Source organism: Kogia breviceps, chromosome 10, assembly GCF_026419965.1.
Source record: "Kogia breviceps isolate mKogBre1 chromosome 10, mKogBre1 haplotype 1, whole genome shotgun sequence".
In the NCBI taxonomy this organism is placed as follows: domain Eukaryota; kingdom Metazoa; phylum Chordata; class Mammalia; order Artiodactyla; family Physeteridae; genus Kogia; species Kogia breviceps.
The window spans coordinates 3,275,422-3,295,555 of record NC_081319.1 but is presented as its reverse complement, the minus strand read 5'-3'; the positions used below and the strand labels follow the sequence as shown (position 1 = coordinate 3,295,555).

Here is a 20,134-nt window from a genome sequence, read left to right as displayed (position 1 = left end):
CCCAGAGACAAACTCAAGCAGGGAACTCAGCGGAGGGTGGCCCTCGGTCAGCAAGCTGTCCTCCCGATAGTCCAAGATACGTGGATGTTAGACTCACACTGAATTGAAACGACAGTTTTAAAATTCTCACTCTTGGAGCCTTGAGTCTGTCTCTGGAAAACTAAGGGTCTGCAGAAGTCCCTTCTGGGGAGATGCAGACTTAGGGCAGCCACACCTGGCCCCATGTCTGAGCTGGAGAAATCTAGGCCCAGAGAAGGTGGGGACGCGCTCTTTTCCCTTCCCTGAGCCCTTTGACCCCCATCAGCTGCTTTCCCGTTCGTCTGACGAAGAACCGTGAACCTGTCACTGTTGTCCTCGAGTGCCAGGGGCTCACCTGAAGTGAAGTCAGCTGCGCTCCCTGAGAGAGGTCTGAGCACAGTGGCCGCCATCCAGTAGGGATGGCACTGAGGGCGGATGGGAGCTGCATTAGGACTCGGCGCAGCAGGGCTTCCCCAAAGGCCTAGCTCCCCAGACGTGGCCGGCACCTAGGGAGCTGGTTATAACCAGAGAGGTGACAACCCCCTCCAGGAAGTCCAGGAGGGGGACCTGGGCATCTTTTTATTTTTGGAACTGAGTTATTCTGCTGCCACGGAAGTTTGAGAAACACTGTTCCCGAAGGTCCTTAAGGGCTGGATTCCAATATACATGTTACCACCGAAATCATCATCATCTTCTTCACCTGCATTGTCAGCAATATCAGCATCATCAAGTAGCTATCATATGTCACACGCAGGGCATGTAACAGACACTCTGCTAAACGCTTCACACATCTGACTGCATGTAACTCACGAGGTAGCCTTATTATCATCATCCCAGCTTACGGAGGAGGAAGCTGAGGCTGAGGGAGGTTAATCACCTTCTTAAGGTCACACAGCAAGGGGCTGAGCCAGGACTCAAGGCTGGGCCTGCTGCCCCAACGCCCTCGGCAGCGTTTCACGTCTGACCCTGCCTCAAGCTGGCCGTGTGTCTTTGGAGCGTCCTGTAGCGGCTTCAGTATTCAGGCTCCTCAAGTATGGAACGGACAGTCTCTTGCATCCTTCGTGCTCCACGACCTCTGTCCCAAGCCTGCAAACAGGCCTTTTGGGTTTTCTGCCTAGGTGGGCAGTCAACAGGACTTCGGCAGCAGGAGCGAGGCGCTGCTTTTCCAGGCCTGATGCACACGTTCCAACTCCTCCTGGTCAGGATGCTCCTTCCCTACTGTCCTGGCCCCCTGTGTTCAGCACTGAATCACTCACTGGAGAGTGGGAGGGCTGGGATGTGGATGAAAACAGCGTGGAGGCCCCCATTCCTGGTAGGGGTGGGGAGATGGGGAGGGGGAGACAGAAAGGGAATTGACAGTTAACTATTAAGCACTGACCGTGGGCCGGGCACTCAGCTAGGTGCTGGGCATGGGACTTAGCCACTCAGCAGCTCAGTTTTCTCTTCTGGAAAATGAGGGTGTTATAAGGAGTAACTGAGATCCTCTCAGTTACTAATTTTCCAGTGATCATCCACTGAGGTCTGACCACGTGCCAGCCATCGTTCTGGGAAATGCAGCAGTGAAGTGCCCAATATGCCGACCTCACAGGGCCAGTAGTGCAGGGCAAAACAGACAAAAAGAAGTCAACAAATAAACATACCACGTAAAGTTGGGGGTGGCGACAACGAATGCTAGGAAGAGAAATAAAGCCAGGGTAAGAGGTGTCTAGAAAGTGCCGTGAGGGGCAGGATGGATGCTCGGGGACTGGTTGGATGGAGTGACCACGGATAAAACTATCTGGGAGAAGAGTATTTCCGGGGGCAAAGGCACAGAAAGGGTCCACTGGCGGGCCTGGCACGTAGCAGGGGCTCAGTAAATGGTGCTGGCCTAGCTCCGAGGGAGGGGCGGCTCCTTATTGTACCAGATGGCCCGTCTCTGTCGCTGCTGCTCCCAGCTGTGGGACTGTGGCCTGCAGGCCCCCTTCTCGTCCCATGTGCCCCTGTCCTGAGGGAGAGGACCTTGGGGGGGGGGGGAATCCACAGCCCTGAGACAGGAGAAGAGGGAGGAAGAGCTTCCATGGGAGGGGCTGCACCACACCCACCGGTCTGACCCCCAGGGGGGGCTCCCCCAGCGGAGACTGCTGTGTCGGTCCCAAGGGGGCCACGTGCCGGGGAAGCCACAAACTAACGGAGGCTCGCTTGCTCGGAAAACCCACATGGGACTCTCACCGCCCTCCCCGCTCACATACAGGTGACATGGATGAGGAAGAAACAAGGGGCTCAGAACGGAAGGCAGGGCCCCTGCAGCAGCCAGCGCTGTGAAGGAGCAGGACGGGTAAAGGGATAGAAGGAGGCTGGTGAGGAGGCCACCTGAGGTTGAGTGGCCTGGGCAGGCGGCTCTGAGGAGGTGACACGTAGCGACTCCCTTGGAGCCATGCAGAGTAGCGACAAAGGAGAATGTCACTCTCTCGGCTCCCACGCGAGAGCTCTGCCCCACACCCCACGGCCCTGTGTTCCTTCACGCTGGAAAGGCCCACACTTTCACGACAGGCTGCCCTGGGCAGCAGGTCGCTGGGGGCCTGGCTCTCAGGAGTCTCCATGCACTCTCCCCTGCTCCCAGCTGCTCCAAATACTGCAGCGATGCAAGCCTCCCCTCTGATTTGGGCTGCTGACATTTTCCTATAAGCCCAAATGAAGGCAGAGACTGTCTTAAACACTATGTCCTTTCCTGATCGGTGGTGTCACCAAGGGGTGGCTGTGGCCTCCCCATTAATTTAATGTCCCAAATGCATCCACGGCCCTCATCGTGCTCCAGGCAGCCTTCTAGGCACTTTACCTTACCGTCTCAAACCTCACAACCACCCTCGGAGCTAGAATCTGCTACCACCCCCAGTTTACAGACGAGGCAAGGAGACCTGTAAGGAGCTCTCCCAAGATCACAGAGATAAACGTGGACCCAGCTTAGAGCCCACACTTCGAGCAGTGTCTGGCAGCCGAGCCAGTGTGTTACTACCTGCTAATGCCAGCCTTCGGATCCAAGCAGCCGCTCTCTGCATCCAGCAGGGGGCACCAAAGCCCCCAGCCCCCAGCCCTGCCCCAGGCCCGCGAGCTGTGGCTGAAAGGGAAAGCAGCTGTAGAGAGGATCTTTGAACGCCGGGGAGCTGAGTGTGGCCCCTTCTCATTCCTTGCCTCCCCTGCAGGGTCTGACCCTGCAGACTCCTTGCTCCTCCTCTGGCTCTCTCTGTGGCTCCCAGCCGGGTCCTGAAGCTCCTGCCCCCAGCTTGCTCTTTACACCACGCTCAGCCCCTGTGGCTCCCGCACAGCACCCCATCCCCCGCCTGGGCTTGACGACTGCCCACGTGTAGCTGTGGAGACCCTGGGCACCCTCCCTCCTGCGTGCCCGGCACACACATCCACCTGTCCCTTCTGTGACCCACAGACACACCCAACTCAGCACCTCCAAAACCAAGTTCATGGGCCTCAGACCAGCTTCTCCTGGGCTGTCCTCATCAGCCACACTGTCTCACAGGACAGGATCCTGTCCTGGGGCTTCCTCACCCTGTCTACCCTGCCTTCAGACCACCTCCGGTCCACCCACGTCTCTCCTTGACTCTTGTCCGGGCTGGGCCTTTTCTCCCTGGATAACTGTTAAGAACTTCTGCCTCACTTCTGCTCTCTTCTACTGGTCCCATAACAGCTGCCTTGAGCCTTCTGAAACACAAATCAGATGCTGTCACCCACCTGCGTCCCTTTCTGAGAAGGCCCAAACTTATGAATATGCTCTGAATGTATCCCCAGACCCTCTTTTTGGGCCTCATCTCTGCAACCCTCCCCTACCCCGTTCCTCCATTCTCCAGGCCTGCTTCCCCTGGCTTCAAAAACTCTACCTGGTTCACACCAACACATTTCTTCTGGATCCCAGCTTAGGTATACCTCCTCCAGGAAGCCTTCCCTGACGCCCCATGCTGGATTTGGAGCCCCTTTCTCTGTGTTCCCACAGTTCTCTGTGTGTCCCCCATCTTGAGGCCCGACACCGTTTCTATTGCAATGGCCCAGGTCTCTCTTCTCCAGGAGGTGGGTGGCATAATTGAGGGGCTAAGAGCAGATACTAAAGCGGAAAACTCTCTAGGTTCAAATCCCAGCTGTGCCATGTACTGGCTATGGAAGTTTGGGAGTATATTCAACCCGTCCATGATTCATTTTTGCCATACTGTAAAATGATGATAATTCTGACAATCACTGTATTAGCTAGAAGACTAAAACCTATCTCATAGTACTGTTAGAGGACTAAATGAGTAATACACTGATGCTCTTAATGACAGCACCTGGCACATAGCACGTGCTACCTATGTGACTGATCATTGAATTGGTCCTCAAACTAGTTGCTTCTGGAGGGCGGACCCTGAATTTATTTGATCCACTGTTATGTCTCCAGCACCTGCTCCAACGTCCTGGTCGTGAACATCCCCTAACATTCGTGACATGAACGCATCTTTGGTCTAAGAATGACAGCGCATGTAGAAAAGAAAGAGCACATGTGAGTGATGTTCTGGAGGCAGACTGCTCAGGGCTGGGAGAGAGACAGGAGGAAGAAGATGGCCAGGACAGACCTGTGACTTTTTCTCCAAATCCTGGGTGGCTCCGTCCCCGCCCCAGTCACTCACTGCCGCCTCTCTCCACGCAGGCACCCCAGCCAGCACGGGGTACATTGCTGCTTCCTCACTTCTCTCTCTCTCCCTGTGTCCCTCCCCACTGACTCCTTCCAAGTCCCATCAGAACTGCTCATGTGCCAGCCTCCCCCCTCCTGTCTGCACCCCATGTCCACCCTAGTTGTTCCAGTTACAATTGCTATGCAACAAGGGACCCCAAGACACGGTGGTATAAAATACTCCCAGGTTATGGGGCTCGGAGCTTGGGCAGGGTGCACTGGGATGACCACAGAAGCCACTGTTCACAGTGCCTCGGCCGGGAAGATGGGAAGACACAATGGCTGGTGGCTGGCCTCTTCTAGAGGCTCCTTCACCCACACGTCTGGCGCCTGGGCTGGGGTAATTCCAAGGCGAACCTCAACAGGGATGGTGAACTGGAACGCCCAGGGCCTCTGCATGTGCCTGGGCTTCCTCACCACATGGCAGCCTGCAGATTCTTCCCCTGGTGGCTTAGGGCTGCAGAGCAGTGTTCCAGGCAACAAGACGGAAGGGGCGTTGTGGTGTCACTCTGTCACCTTACTGGGCCAAGCCCTCACCGGCCCGCCCAGACTCAAGCAGGGAGACCCGGAGGACCTGCCTCTCACTGAGGGGCCACACAAAGTGAAGCCACCCATGTCTGGTACCTGGACCACAGGGTAGCCTCCTCTCTGCTCTGTCCCACTTTGCCCAGCCCTCTCCATGCCCCCCGTGGACTCTCCACAGGGCAGCCTTTGAACACACAAGTCGCATGAGTCCCCCTTTCTTTGATCCCTCCAATGTCTTCCCACCAAACTCTGTGCTGAAAGCTGAGCTCCGCACGTGCCCACACAACTCTGTGGGATCCGCATGCCCCCATCTCCTCCCTGGGGCCCGCTGCCCTTCCTTCTCTTTCTGGAGCAGCCCCTGGCCCTTCTGGGGCCCCGCCCACCTCTGAGCCTTTGCACTGCCTCCTCCTTCCTGCGCTGCTGGGCCCTCGGCTCCCATGTCCTTCAGGCCACCTCCTTACGTCTAAAATCAACCCTCCAGCCCCAGTAGCGCCTCTCCCATCACTCTGCTTTATTGTGTGCACTTGCCCCTGTGACGTCTCAACTGATACATTTGTTTACTTCTGGTCTGCCTCTTCCACCAGCTCCCAGAGCAGGACGTTGTCCTTGTTCCTCATACTATCCACGGTACCCACCCTGGTGCCTGGCACAGATATCTGTGGAATGGGAATGAAGGCAAGAATAATGGTTTTCAGGGAACGTGTATGATTTTCTTTTTCGGCTGTGCCACGCGGTTGTAGGATCTTAGTTCCCCAGACTGAGGGATTTTAGTTCCCTCAACCAGAGATCGAACCCGAGCCTCCAGCAGTGGAAGCGCGGAGTCCTAACCACTGGACCGCCAGGGAAGTCCCCAGGTGTGTGCTATTTAGAAAAGCAATTCAGAAGTAATAGCCCTGGTGAGGGGGTGTTGTTAACTAGAGTCAGGCACGCCTTGTTTCCAATCTGGCGTTGCCATGCACCAGCTGGTGACTGCGGGAAAACACCTTTGCGCCCCTGAGCCTCGATTTCTTCAGCTGAAACTTGAGTCCAACCGCCCCCTAGCTCACTGGACTGGGGTGTATATCACAGGAAAGGATCAGGACCTCTGGTCGGCCTGGACGCTGTCCCCGGGAGCGAGGCGGAGCTGCACCGCCCATCGCGCCCGCCAGGTGTCGCCGCGAGAGCGCGCTGAGCAGCCGGCTGCGCCAGGAGCCTTACGGCTACTCGGGCGCCCCACGTCTGGGTTGTGTGCGGGGCATCCAGGCCTCAGCCCGACTCCGACTTTCCTCTAGGAGAGGGACTCCAGCGGAGGCGGTCTCACCTGGGCACCCACCTGCCTCCCCGCCTCGAATAGACGGGGGCGGCGAGGAATACTCTGAGCCAGCCGTCCCCGCTCCGCCAGTAGCCCTGCGTAAGGGGGCGCCCTACCCTGAAGCTGGGCTGGAAGCCAAGAGGAGGGAGGAACCTGGGTGCTCCCTAACACCCCACAGCTCCGAGCGCTCGGCCGGGCCGCGGGGACGGGGAGGCAGGCCAGGGCGAGAGGGTTCTCAGCTGAGCCCCGATTGCCGCCAACCCGAGGGCAGTCCCTGCGCGTCCGCTCGCCCCGCAATTTACGAGTTAGCGTCGGGTGGTGCCCCTCCGGACTCCCACTGCCCCGGACCCAGCTCGGCGCCCCGGAGCCGGGAGGGGGCGCCGCGGGAGCGCGTGGGGCAAGCGCGAGCCCGCTTGGGGCAGGCGGCCCTGTCCCGCGGGCGCGGGCGCTCCGGGGAGGCGGGTGGGGGAGGGGCGGGGGAGGGGCGGGGGAGGGACGGTTGAAAGGAGGGAGGGAGGGGCAGGGGCGGGGGCGGGCGGCTGCAGCGCCCCCGCACTCTCCGCGCCTCGCACACTTGCACCGGCCGCTCGCGCGCAGCCCGGCGTCGCCCCGTGCCGCGCTCGCTCCTCCCTCCCTCCTCCCGCTCCGTGGCTCCCGCGCTCCCGGCGAGGCTCAGGCGCCGAGCGTGCGGACGGGCGCACGACAGACGGCCCCGGGAAGCCTCGGCCCGCGCCTCCCGGGCGGGCTATGTTGATTGTCCCGCCAGGGCCGGCCCGCGGGATCAGCACAGCCCGGCCCGCGGCCCCGGCGGCCAGCGGGGACTATGAATCGGAAAGCGCGGCGCTGCCTGGGCCACCTCTTTCTCAGCCTAGGCATGGTCTACCTCCGGATCGGGTAAGGGCCGCTCGCACCTCCTGCACGCGCGTCCCGGCAAAGTTGGCGTGGCTCGGGGAGGGGTTGCGCCGCCCTCGAGCCGCCGCCGGCCGCCAACTTCCTTGGCTCCTCAGAGAGGCCGGGTGGGCGCGGTGCGGGAGCGGTGGGCGCACAAAGGCCCCCTCGGGCGGGAGCCCCAGGGGCGCGCACAGCTCCAGAGACACGGGCAGGGGGACCGGCCGTCCTGAGAACGCCTGAGGCTGGAAGCCCCCCAAACCAAGGACAGCCAGTAGGGACGCTCTAGCTTGGGGGACTCTGAAGAGGGCTAGCCGCTGCAAAGGTCAGCGTCTCCCAAGGACCCTTCAGACCAGGGCATGGGAACAGCAGGTCCAGCGGGAACACCCAGCCAGGACCACAGCCGCTCGCAGGGAGCTCAGCCCCTAGAGCCCGAAAGGAACTCTGTACACAGAGGCGCGGGCATAGCCGCTCCTAGTACAGGGCAGTCCCCGGGCGGCAGGCGGGGCCGGTCCGTGAACAGGGAACAGGTACGCGGAGGGAGGGACGTTCGCTGGCAAAAACACAAACCGCTCCTCAGAGCCTTGGCACCGCCCGGTTTCCAAGGACCCTCAGACTCCCGGAGCCCCATCCCAGGCGAAGGGGACAGCGCCAACCACCCTAACAGACGCACACAAAGGTAGAACTAGAGATGGCCCGAGACACCCAGGGAGACAAGCTCGCAGAGCCAGCGCCAGAGAGAGGCGGGACACCCCGCCCCCTAAAACTGGGCACCCGAGGCGGCCGGCTCGCCCGCGGAGCAGCCCTCCCTGCCTCACGCCAGCCTTTCTAGGAGGTGGGGCCGGGGCGGCGCGCTGGCTGGAAGGTGGGAGGGGGCGGCTCGGGACGCTTCTTGGAGCTGCATTTGCGCGGCCAGTCACCCTTTGTACTTCGGAGATAATGCGCGTGAAGCACAGGAGGTGGGGGCGGGGGACTTAGGGATGGGTAGAGGTTCTGACGCTCAAGGGCCACCTTGGCAGGTTTCACGCAACCTGCTCCCCCAGCTCCGCTCGGGGAGAGGTCGGACTGCAGGGGCTGCGGCGATGGTGTGTGTGTGTGTGTGTGGTGGATCCTTTGTGTTTTGTCACTACCACTCCCCCGCTTGCCCACCCCGCGGCTCTGGCGTGGGGATTTCTCAAGTTGACCGGTCGTGGCGGCCAGCAGGTGCGCACAGAGCGGACCTAGCGGCTGCCAGCCCTGACCGCGGGCCGAGACGCGACCGCGGGCGGAGAGGCGGCTGCGAGGCTCGCGCGCTGCCTGCCTGCCGGTGTGTTTTAAGTGTTATTGATTCGCCCGCATCTGGGTGGCTTTTCCTTTTTTTCCCCTGCTTTAATCTTCATCTTGGCCCGCGCCCCGCCGTCCCGCGCGCACCCAGCATCCAGGAAGCCGGTCGGGCTGATTGGCGCTGGCCGCGTGCGGCTTTATCTCCTTTTTAATTAGAAACGGGGCGGAGGGACCCGGGAGGGGAGAGCGAAAGGGAAAACAACAGAAAATAACCTCCCCTGGCCGCCCCGCCTGCCCGACCTCCCGCCCGGCGGCGCCGAGACCTCACAGTCCCCGCAGGGGCCCAGCTGCCCGGAGGGAGGGCGCCGGCCTTCCGCCCCGCTGCCGCCCTTTGGGGTGGGGAGAGGGCCAGGTCGGGAGGAGTTGCAGGGTGGTTTGGGGCCAGGCCCTGCTGCTGCTCTCTGTACCTCGGGTTATCCATCTGTAAAATGGGCATGGGAGGCCTTTCGGTTCCTCGGATGGATGGCAGGGCGCCTGTGGTATTCTTATTTTATTTGGATAGTTCAAGTGACTCAACCACTTGAGTGTCATTTTGTAACAATCAGATACAATAATAATAACTACCACAGCAGCTCATTTATTGAGTACTCACTGTGTGCCTGACACCTTCGGAGCACTTCTCATGTTTTGACACATTTAATTTTTCAGCAGCCCTATGAGGTGAGGTCCAGTTAATATCCTCATTTTAGCGATGGGAAAACTGAAGTACAGAGAGGGGATGTAACTTGCCCAAGGTCACACAGCTACTAGGTGAAGGAAGCTTAGATGGCACCCTAGACCTGGGCTCTTAGCTGCGAGACTACGGTGCCTGTGCATTTTTTACCCCAATATACAGTTTCACTCTCTGCAGGTGTAGGGATTTCCTGGTGGTCAACTAGGTGTCGAGAGGTCCCTCCTGACTTGTGGCCAGAACGTCTCCAGTTGACCTCTTTCTGTGCTGCATCTTCCTGAAACATTTAAAATATCCTAGCTCCGTGTTCAAGACTCTCTTTGAGCGGCTGAGACGAATGACCGAGAGCTCTTGGTGGGGTCCTGTTTCAGATCCATCACCTGCTAGCCTCCAGGCTTCAACCTGGGTGAGCCTTGGTTCTCAGCTACGCAAAGTGGATATGTGAAATGGAGATGGTGATTCCTGCCCAATAGGGCTGTTTAGAAAGGCCGAGTGGTGTAGAGTTAGTGGTAGCACCTGCCATACTGCCTTTGCCTATAATAGGGATACTGCAGAAGGTCCCGGATGCATTCAAGGCATAACTAGAGGCACCTGCTGTGTAAAAGGCACTCGCCCTGAGTGACAGTTTTGAAGCTCCGCAATCCATTTAGCCAGCAGACAGCCTCCCTGTCCTCAAGGAGCTGATGGTCTAATGAGGAAGACAGGTGATAAACAAGCAAGCACACAGGTTAAAAACAAACGCATACATTAAAACATTTCAGAAGACCATGAGTAATCACGAGTATTAAGTAAACAAAACAGAGATTGTGATGGAAAGTTAGGAGGGATGGGGTGGAGAGGCAGGTTCCCTTAGGTGGGGTGGTCAGGGAGGTGACCCTTGAGGTCACCTGGATGATGGCAGGAAGCCAACCGTGTGAAGGTGAGGGGGTGAGAGAGCTTCCAGGGAGAGGGACCAGCAAGGATCCAGGGCCCGAGGCAGGAAGAGGGCTGGCGTGTGGCCGGAGCGGCAGTTACGTGTTTCGAGAGGAGTGGGGTCACCTCAGCTCGTGTGCTGTTGGTCAGGGGACCCTCGCCTCGAGAAAGGCCAATTCCAGAACAACTTCCCACAGCTGAGCCTGGGCTGGGAAGCCGAGGCACTGAGCCCAGCGTCTGACCATATGGCCCATGTAAATGGGAGCTCATTATTATAACCAGAGTGAGGTCTTCCCTTTCAAAGGATGCTTGATGACCTTCAAAGGATTATACAAAAGGCAGCTCCAGACAAGTGGGCCATCTTTGTGTAAAGCGAGGGCTAGCTGCATCGTCAGGGCAACCACTGGAGCGTCTTTGGGGTTATCTTGATATCAGGAGATGGGCCCACCGTCAGGCCAGATACCCACGAGTCAGCCTCTCTTTCCCTTGTACCCTTCCCCAGCCCTCCCATCGGCTCCACCTCATCCATCAGCGAGCTGGGTCACCTCCATCTGCAGCCACCTCCCCCCACTATGGCCACCAAGGCCAAGCCACCTCTGGCCTGCCCACCCTCCCTGCTCTTGTTCTGGAGCCCTGCAGCCCTCCCCCGCCTGGGGCTGGAGGCATGGGATCCTGTCAGTAACCTGCTTCCAGCCCTTCAGTGCTTCTTGATGTACCGAGAAAGATCAGTCCTGAGCCGTCTCCTCTCCCCAGACCCCCCCCCCCCCACTGAGCCCTGGTCCTGCATTGGGTTCTGTGGGTTCTTTCTGTTCCTTGGTGATCCCAAGCTTGTTCCCTTCCCAGGACTTTGCAGCTTCTGTTGTCTCTGCCCAGAAGACTCTTCCCCAGACCTTCCAATGGCTGGTTCCTGACCATTCAGGTCTCTGCTGCACTGTTACCTCCTCAGGGAGGCCCTCCTCGGCCACTCATACTAAAGCGGCCCCTCTTCCTCGCCTCCCAGGCCCACCACGTACTTGTTATTGCAGCGTCTTCATTTATTTTCTTTGTAGTGCATGTCACGGAATGTCGTGTTGCGTTCATTTGAGACATTTGCATGGTTTCCCTCCATAGCCCCTTGAAGGCAGGGCCTTGCCTGTCTCCCAGCATGGTGCCTGGGAGCCTGGTGCCCTGATAGGTGCCTAGTGCGGACCTGTGAATGAGTTGGGAAGAGATGAACCTCAATGCGATAGTCATAAGCGTCCTCTAGGCCAGTTATGCCTGGAGTGGGATACACGTATTCCATTGGCACGCAGGAAGGAAAAACTACAACTTTCATTCACAGTTGCTCTTTAAAGATTTTTTAGAAATAAAACATATACATACATACATTATGTTGTACACATATAACATGTCTGAACAGTTTTTTTTCTTCAATCAACATCTCTGCACCCATCCCCCTTTCAGAGGCAAACGCTACGTGAAACTTGGCGGTTACCTTTGCCGTTTTACCGCACAAAGATGACCCCTAGACAGTGCAGTTCCACTTTGCATGATTTTAAACTTCAACTGAAAGTAAGCCTCACTAATGCTGAATATACACGTGGTACAAGTCCCGATGGGAATTACAAACGAGTGAACATGGGCCGGGGGTGCAGTATCAAAACAGTTGAGAGACCTGTGCTGGGAGCGGGTAGCAGGGGGAGGGCAGGGCTGGACGCCTAGGGAGGGCCTGTAGGTAGGTGTGCCCCCCACCTTGCTGGCCTAACGCTCCGTCTCTCTGTGTCCCCTGCTCCAGTGGCTTCTCCTCGGTGGTAGCTCTGGGCGCGAGCATCATCTGTAACAAGATCCCAGGCCTGGCTCCCAGACAGCGGGCGATCTGCCAGAGCCGGCCCGACGCCATCATCGTCATAGGAGAAGGCTCGCAAATGGGCCTGGACGAGTGTCAGTTTCAGTTCCGCAATGGCCGCTGGAACTGCTCGGCGCTGGGGGAGCGCACCGTCTTCGGAAAGGAGCTCAAAGTGGGTATGTGCTCACCCAGACACCCCGAGCGGGGTCTCGTAAACTGTGGGGAGACCAAAGTGCCTCGGGAGTGCTCTGGGACCCCGTCCTCTGCCGCAGGCTGGAACGCCCTAGATGCGGGATCCTGCAGGTGCCACAACTTGAACTTAGGTCCGCCGATGAGGGTCAGCTCTCCGATTGGAATCCACCACCAACTGTTCCCAGTAGAGCTGCAAACCAGCAGCCAGTGGCCCAAATGCTAACTGGCTGATACAGCACTGATGCTTGTTTTTTCAACTGAAGCCCAAATTTTAAAACTACCTGTTTCACCTAAAAATATGCACTTCTGGCTTCTCTTGAAAAATTGGCAGATCTACGGATAGCTGACACCTGTGCCCACTTAGTTAATAATGGGCTGCAGCTGAGAACACAGCGCCCTTTAGGGGGAGCCTGGGCAGCCCATTCACTGCCACAGTCCCCACCCTTCTGCACTGCCACCCAATCCCCTTATATGACTTGTCTGGCCACTGTGGGCATTTGAATTTCCAACCCCTGTTTTATGGGAATGGTGTGTCGTGCAGGTATACACAGACACGCACACGAGAGTGGGGCCACACATTTGGTTTCCAAAGCAATTGTGAGAAAAGCCTGGTGGAAAGGGCACGGGAACAATGGTGGTTGCCAGGAGGCCCCGGTCGATGTGGGGAAGGCCATGTTGTGTGTCTTCTCGCTTGTGTGCGTCTGGACTGCGGGGCCGGGAACCCTGCAGCCTCACTGCTGAATCGAGCAGTGAACTGCCCTGAAAGTCGGGTCAGCCTCGGGTCCCTCGGCTGCAGTGGTTCACCCAGCCTGCTCGACTGCTCACAGGGCACCCCTGGGTTCTCTGTCTCCTTCAGCCCCGACATGAGCAAATCCGGTTCACGTTGAAAAGATCCACCCCAAGTCCGGCCACTGCTCCGTGCCCTCACTCCCTCCCCCTCGGGTCACACAGGTGGCACCTCCCCGCCTCCATCTGCCCCCGGCCGTCCTGCAAACGCTCCTGCGGGCAGGGTTGCCCTTTGTGAATGGAAATCAGATCCTGTCATTTCCCTGCTTAACCTCCTTGGGAGGCTCCCCCTGGCCTCAGAATGAAATCCCAACTGCTCACCGGTCCGCCTCTGCCCTCTGTCCTCATCCGCTCCCATCTTCCTGTCCCCCTTGCCCACCCAGCCTCATCCTGTTTCCCAAGCTCACGGCCCTGGGTCCTGCTTGGGGGTCTCGGCTCCACGCATTCCTTCTGCCTGGTATCATCTCCCACCAGCCTGCGCACTTTCCCTTGTGGTCGCTATGGTTTTCCTGCCTTCTCCTGCTCACACCCATGCCCCCCTGTTTCTGGGACCCAGGCCTGGGCTCTGGCATTATTTTTATTTTTTTTATTTTTTTGCGGTACGCGGGTCTCTCACTGCCTTGGCCTCTCCCGTCGCTGAGCGCAGGCGCTGGACGCGCAGGCTCAGCGGCCACGGCTCACGGGCCCAGCCGCTCCGCGGCACGTGGGATCCTCCCGGACCGGGGCACGAACCCGTGTCCCCTGCATCGGCAGGCAGATTCTCAACCACTGCGCCACCAGGGAAGCCCCTCTGGCATTATTTTGAGCTGTGTCTTTGTTGACATATGAGATGTTACATATGGGGAAACTGAGGCTCGGGGGGACTTGCCCAAGGTCAGCAAAAAGTGAGTGGCAGGGTCTCCTAGGACTGGGCTGACCCCAGTATCACTTGCAGTCTTGGAGTAGCTAGCCCGTTGGTGGCATTGTAATAATGCCTGCCAGGGTGTAACAGGAGGGCTCCAGTGCAGGGAGCCCTGGGATGAAGGAGTCCCTGCTGTCCAGAAGCCCCCAGCGGCCCAGAGTTGTAGGATTGAGGGATCCGTTGCAAGCTGAGGTGGGGGAATACTGCCAGTATGCACTACCAGTCTATTTATTTATTTAAAAAAATTTTTTTTTGAAATTTATTTATTTTATTTATTTATTTTTGGCTGCATTGGATCTTTGTTGCTGCGCATGGGCTTTCTCTAGTTGCGGCGAGCGGGGGCTACTTCTCGTTTCAGTGCGTGGGCTTCTCATTGTTGTGGCTTGTCTTGTTGCAGAGCACAGGCTCTTGGTACGCGGGCTTCAGTGGTTGTGGCTCGTGGGTTCTAGAAAGCAGGCTCAGTAGCTGTGGCGCTCGGGCTTAGCTGCTCCGCGACATGTGGGATCTTCCCAGACCAGGGCTCAAACCCGTGTCCCCTGCGTCGGCAGGCGGATTCTTAACCACCGCACCACCAGGGAAGCCCCCACCAGTTTATAATACCAGTATACTGAACAGGAGCAGAGGCCTGGGGCAAGGAGCATTCTTTGAGAGGAGGACTTGGGTAGGATGGCCTCAGGGGATTTAAGCAAACAGAGGCGCCAAGAAAACCCCTGGGATTGTGGTGCTAGAGCAGCAGGCCTGCGGGACCTGGAAGGGAGTGGGAGCCAGAGCCTGGAGGTGTGTGGGGTCAGGGCTTGCAGTCTCGATTTCTAGGTGGTAGGAGATATCGGGGAACTTTGAGCAGGGGCGTGACAGCCAAAGTAAGGTTGCACCATATGAAATTGCCACAAGTCAATGGTTTTAGGCCCACAGAAATAGCAACATTATACGATTCAATCTAATGGGAATTCTGGAAGAGTCATTAAAGAGTGGGTACAGAATTCATTCATTCACTCACTCACGCGTTCACCAAAAATTTCGTGAGTGCTCTCTGTGGCTGGAGGCTGCCCTTTCAGCCTCTGTGGTCAGGGAAGGCCTCTGGATTTGTGAGGGAGGTGTCTGGGGAAAGACAAAGGGCACGGCAGGTGCAAAGGCCCTGAGGCAGGAATGTGCTTGGTGGTTTGACAAACAGCTCGGGAGGCCGGCGTGGCTGGAGTACAGAGAGACTCAGAGGTCAGAGAAGGAGCCAGGAGGCAGACATTGTGGCACCTGTCAGGCCAAGTCCGGGGGTTGGATTTTCCTCTGGTGAGTGGAGGGGCAAGTGTGGGAGTGAGGAGTCTGGTCCAGTCTTGCAGGCAGGAGGTGGCAAAGTGGTAGCAGTGGAGACCCGCTTTGGCCGTGAGCTGCCGGAATAGAGAGAGACTGACAATCTGGAGGCTGGTTAGGAAGGAGTTACCCTGGTCTGGGCTTCTCAGGTGGTGGCAGTGGGAGCAGAGGAGGGGGAGGTCAAGATGAGACCCTGTGAGTCTGAGGAGTCACTTCCCCTCTGAGCCTTGGTTTCCTCGTGTGTAAACAGGCATCCTACTCCAGGACAGCAAGAAGCAAGCCTCAGATTTATGCTTTCCAGGCTCTTCAACACCGCTCTGCCCTCATGGGATTGCCTCTCTCTGGGAATGACCAGCCAACTGGGGCTGCCTTGTAGGGGTGAGGGATCAGGAGTGTTGTCTTTGGGCACTCTGGCCATCAAGTCCACACTGGATGCAGGACACATCACTGGCCTTTGCAGAGACTTCCCAGAAGCTCCACCCCACACTTCTGCCTACTTCCTATTGGCCAGGACCTAGTCACATGACACACCTAGCTGCGAGGGAAGCTGGGAAATGTAGTCTTTTTTTTTTTTTTTTTTTTTAATTCTGAGCGGCTGTGATTTAAGCTAAGGGTCTGTGACGGAGCAGGAAGGAGGAGATTGACATGGGGCGGAGGGCAGCAGCCCTTCATGGGTTCTGCATCCTGTGCTGAGACCCAAAGGCTCACCGTTCTCCGCCTCCTCACGCCCAGTCCGGTCCCTGCTCTGCCTGTGTTTGTGTCTCCCCTCCTGAGTGTTCTGGATTTTACTGCTTCGATCTGAGGAGAGGGCCCCACGGCAGGACCAGGCAGGGCCCTTCGTGGATGCTGGAAACTGAAACCTACTTCAAGCTGCCTCAGGCGGGAAGGGGAATTGTGCATCCTCGGGAACTGAAGGTCGGGGTGCTGACTTGGGACGTGAGCTGGCATCAGCTTCCTCTGGGGCAGAAAGGTGTCTGTTGGGGCGGGGGGTGGTCAACCTCCAGGCTCAGGTCCTGCAGGAAAGAGCCTGACCTTTCTGTGGCAGCGCCTGCAAGAGCCCTGGAGCTCACTCTGATTGGATCTGGGGCCTGACTTCTGGGCATGTGTCCATCCCAAACCATCACAGGGACCACTGACAATAGGGCTGTTGTTGTCCAGGCCTGGGAGCCACACCTGCACCATGTCCCAGGGAGGGGGACTATTTGTGGGGCTTTCAGGCAGCTCGGGCGGCCGGAATGAGGACCGATCACAGTCTGGGCGACTTCCATACACAGTCCTGGGGGCTGAAGTCCAAGATCAAGGTGCTGGCAGGGGTGGCTTCTTCTGAAGCCCCTATGCTTGGTGTGTAGAGGGTCGCCTTCTTCCTGTGTCTTCTTTTGGTCTTTCCTCTGTGCACGTGCCCTGATGTCTCTGTGTGTCCTCATCTCCTCTTCTAACGACACCAGTCAGGTTGGAAGAGGGCTCACCCGAATGGCCTCATTTTAACTTAATCACCTCTTTAAAGGTCATACCTCCAAATACACATTCTGAGGTACTGAGGGTTAGGGCTGGGCATATGAATTCGGGGGTTGGGGGCGGACACAGTTCAGCCCATAACAAGCAGCCAGAGAGCAGCACGGTCTGCATTTTAGGGAAAAGCATACGGGGTGTGGTGGGTGCTCAGAGATGAGATTCCCAGGTGGAAAGAGCAGATCGGAACAGTGGAGATGGTCTTGGTCTGGGTCTTGAAGGGTGGGGAGAATTTCACGGGTCAGTGAATGGGATCCCAGGCAGAGGGAACATCAGGGCAAAGACGACGTGTGATTGCTAAGGGGATGGGGCGTGGGGGTCTGCAGCCTGCGGTGAGGTGCCAGGCCGGCTCTCGAGGGTCTTAAATGCCAGGGCTTATGTGACCCCACGACAAGCTTATCAACTGCTAACCAGGCTCAGTGTGGCCCTCGGGGACCCAAGAAGGCATTCACCCCGCTCCAGGTTTTTCCTTTTCTTAAATAAAACAATGAACTCCCCCTTGAATGCACCACCAGCGTGGCAATTAGAATAAGGCCCGGTAGCTTGCACCCCTTGTGAACGTCCCTCAGGCAACTCCTGCTTCCGCCTCCCAGGTCACACCTTCCCTATCCTGAATCTTGATGTCTGATTTATCCTACTGATATTTTCCCCAGAAGTACATTATTTCGTTTGAGTTGTGTTTAATTTTACAGAGGAAAGGCATCGCACTATAGGCAGTCTTTTGGAATTTACTTCTTTCCCCTCACTATTAACAAATCTCATCTGTGTTGCTCCTCTTAGCTGCTGTTGATTCATTTCAGCTGTGGGGGATAGAGCCCGTCTGGGCACCCATGGCTTGGTTGAGGGGCGTCTGGGTTGTCTCTGAGCACCTGCCGTCACAGTGCCACCGGGGGCCTCCCTGTGCGCGTCTCCCGGGGCCCACGTGTGTGCTTCTCTGGGGTACATGCTGAGGAACGGAATTGCTGGTCGCAGGGTATGAGGATGGACCTGATTTCCGCAGTGACCGTGCCACGTGCCACTCCCACGGCCGGCAGTGTTGACCTACGGCCTCTCTAACACGCGGGATCCGCTCAGACGTCTTCGTTTTTTGCCTGGGGGATGGGTGTCAAATGCATTGTCACTGTCCTCTTGATTGACATTTCCCCGAGAAGTCGTGTGGTTGAAATCCCTCCCTGTGTTTACTGCCCATGCAGGTTTACTCTTCTGTGAGTTGCCTATTCGTGCTTGTTGCCCGTTTTTCCTTTTGGTCGTGTGTGGTTGTGTCACAGGTAGAAGAGTGAGGGCTGCATCAGGCAGGACCCCAGGGAGGGTGGGTCACATGGGGCTTCACACCCCTGTCTCATCTTTTCATGGAGGATCGATGGGTGAGGGCCAGGAGCAGAGGCAGCCCTCCCTCATCCATCACCTCATGGGTCTTCTCCATCCCCGAAAGGAGGCGTGTGCACCTTCAGCTCAGCTCAGAGCCAGGTGGAGGCTGACCAAGTCACGTGGGTGTTCTGGGGCAAGACTGAGATGGCCGGCGAGTTCCCTGCTGCTGGAGGGGTTCTTGCTTGTGTGGTCCTGCCAGACGTGAGATTCTTGAGGCTGCCGTGTGTTGGACAACCTCGTTTTGTTGGTGGGCCCTGAGGCAGCCACACAGCACAGGCATCCGAGTCACGCAGCCCAGCTGGTCAGGTAGCAGCAGCATTCACAGGACGTAAGACCCTAGCACCTGGTGGGTTAGGGCCCTAAGAGGATGTCCCTTCACCCTTCCAGGAGGGCCACGTGCCTATCTCCTACGAAGAGGAACTCAAGGAAGTGGGGATGCTCCGGATTTTATTCCTGGTGCAGCTGGACGGGAAGATATGGAGTAGAAAGGGGAGAAGCTATTGGTCCCATTTCTAATCGGAGCTCATCATTTTGATTCTACAAAGTGTATCCCCCAGTCTGTCCACTTCTCACCGCCTCCCCCATCACCTCCTGGTTCAAATCTCCATCTTCAGAGAGTTGTCACCCAACTCCATCAGCCCCCTAATGGACCCCCCCACCCCCCCAACCACCTGGCACCCAGCAAAGAATCTCCCCACGGTCCCTGTGACCACGGTGTCTCCCTGTGTAAAACCCTTCCTCTCGCTCTGAGACTAAAATGCCAGCAGGTCCCCTGGTGCTTTGCTGACCTCTGTGACCTGCATCCCGACCCCCTCTCCACCCCAGCTCTGCCACCCTCTTCCCCCCTCACACGTGACTAAGTCCTTCCCACCTCAGGGCCCGTGGCCCAGCTGGTCTCTCGGCCTGGATGCTCTCCCGTCCTTCCACCCTTGGCTCACACGGCAGCCTCTCACCAGGACCGCCTGTGCAGTGTAGACCAGCCATTCTCCAGCTACCCCTCACCCTCCATGTTTTTCTCCTCATCACTTACTACTCCAGGGCACATTCTCTACTTACTTGCTCATTTGTGCTGCCCAGAATAACAGTTCAGCCCTGCAGTTACCTGCCGGTTTTTTTCCCAGCTTCCCCATTACCTGGCTATGGACCAGGGCCAAACGGCAATGATAATATACCCACCTTGCAGGTGTGGGCAGCTGAGATTACTTACTCCCCACGAGGCACCCAGGACGTGTTCCATAAATCACAGCTATGTTATTCTTGTGTCTGTCCAGCCAGAAGGGCTCAGTGGGTGTGGTGCACCCCCAGGTACTGGTGCAGACCCCTGCCCCAGCTTCTTCTGGAGCAGAGGTCAGATTAGAAGGGCCACAGGGAGACGCTGCTGAGCAACAGTGGGTAACCTGCACACCCCAGCATTATGCAGGCCTCCACCCGGATGCCACCTTCTCCAGGAGGCCTCCTTTGACCATCTGGCCGAGACAGCCTCCCCCGTAAGTCATGCTGTGCTCTTGTCTTTATAGCACTTACCACTTCCAGAAGTGACTTTGCATACTTTTGCAAGGCTGTGTGTGTCTGCCATCGGTCCCTGGCTGTGGGGAAGTCCGTGGAGCCCGGACCTGTCAGTCGTCTTCTCTCTGTGACCCCCAGCACCTGGCCTGTGGCCTGGCACACAGTAGATGCTAAGGAAACACATGGAGAGATGCCCGCCCCGCTGGCAGGCCAGCTCCTCTCTACCCTACACGCCCAGCTGCTCCGAGCCCTCCAGGGTCTTGTTAGTCTTCTGGCCCCAGGTCTGCGTGCACCGCACACCTGGGAAGTGCTCTGTTCTCTTTGTTGAGTGAATGCTTTTCATTTCTGACCCAACATACAAGACTGAACATTCATTCCTGCACGTGATCATTTTGATCCATGTCAGGCCAGCGTTGTGTTAGCTCTCC

The 20,134-nt window shown here is 57.5% G+C and overlaps 1 protein-coding gene across 1 annotated transcript in view; it reads left to right on the top strand.

Annotated features, from left to right (window-relative positions):
* Positions 1-7,116: 7,116 nt before the first annotated feature.
* Positions 7,117-20,134, top strand: part of WNT7A (Wnt family member 7A) — a 70,214-nt gene continuing 57,196 nt past the window's right edge. The window contains exons 1-2 of the mRNA XM_059075389.2: positions 7,117-7,415; positions 12,089-12,315. Coding sequence (XP_058931372.1) covers positions 7,345-7,415; positions 12,089-12,315 — 298 coding nt within the window. The 5' untranslated portion in view covers positions 7,117-7,344. The remainder of the gene's footprint in view (positions 7,416-12,088; positions 12,316-20,134) is intronic.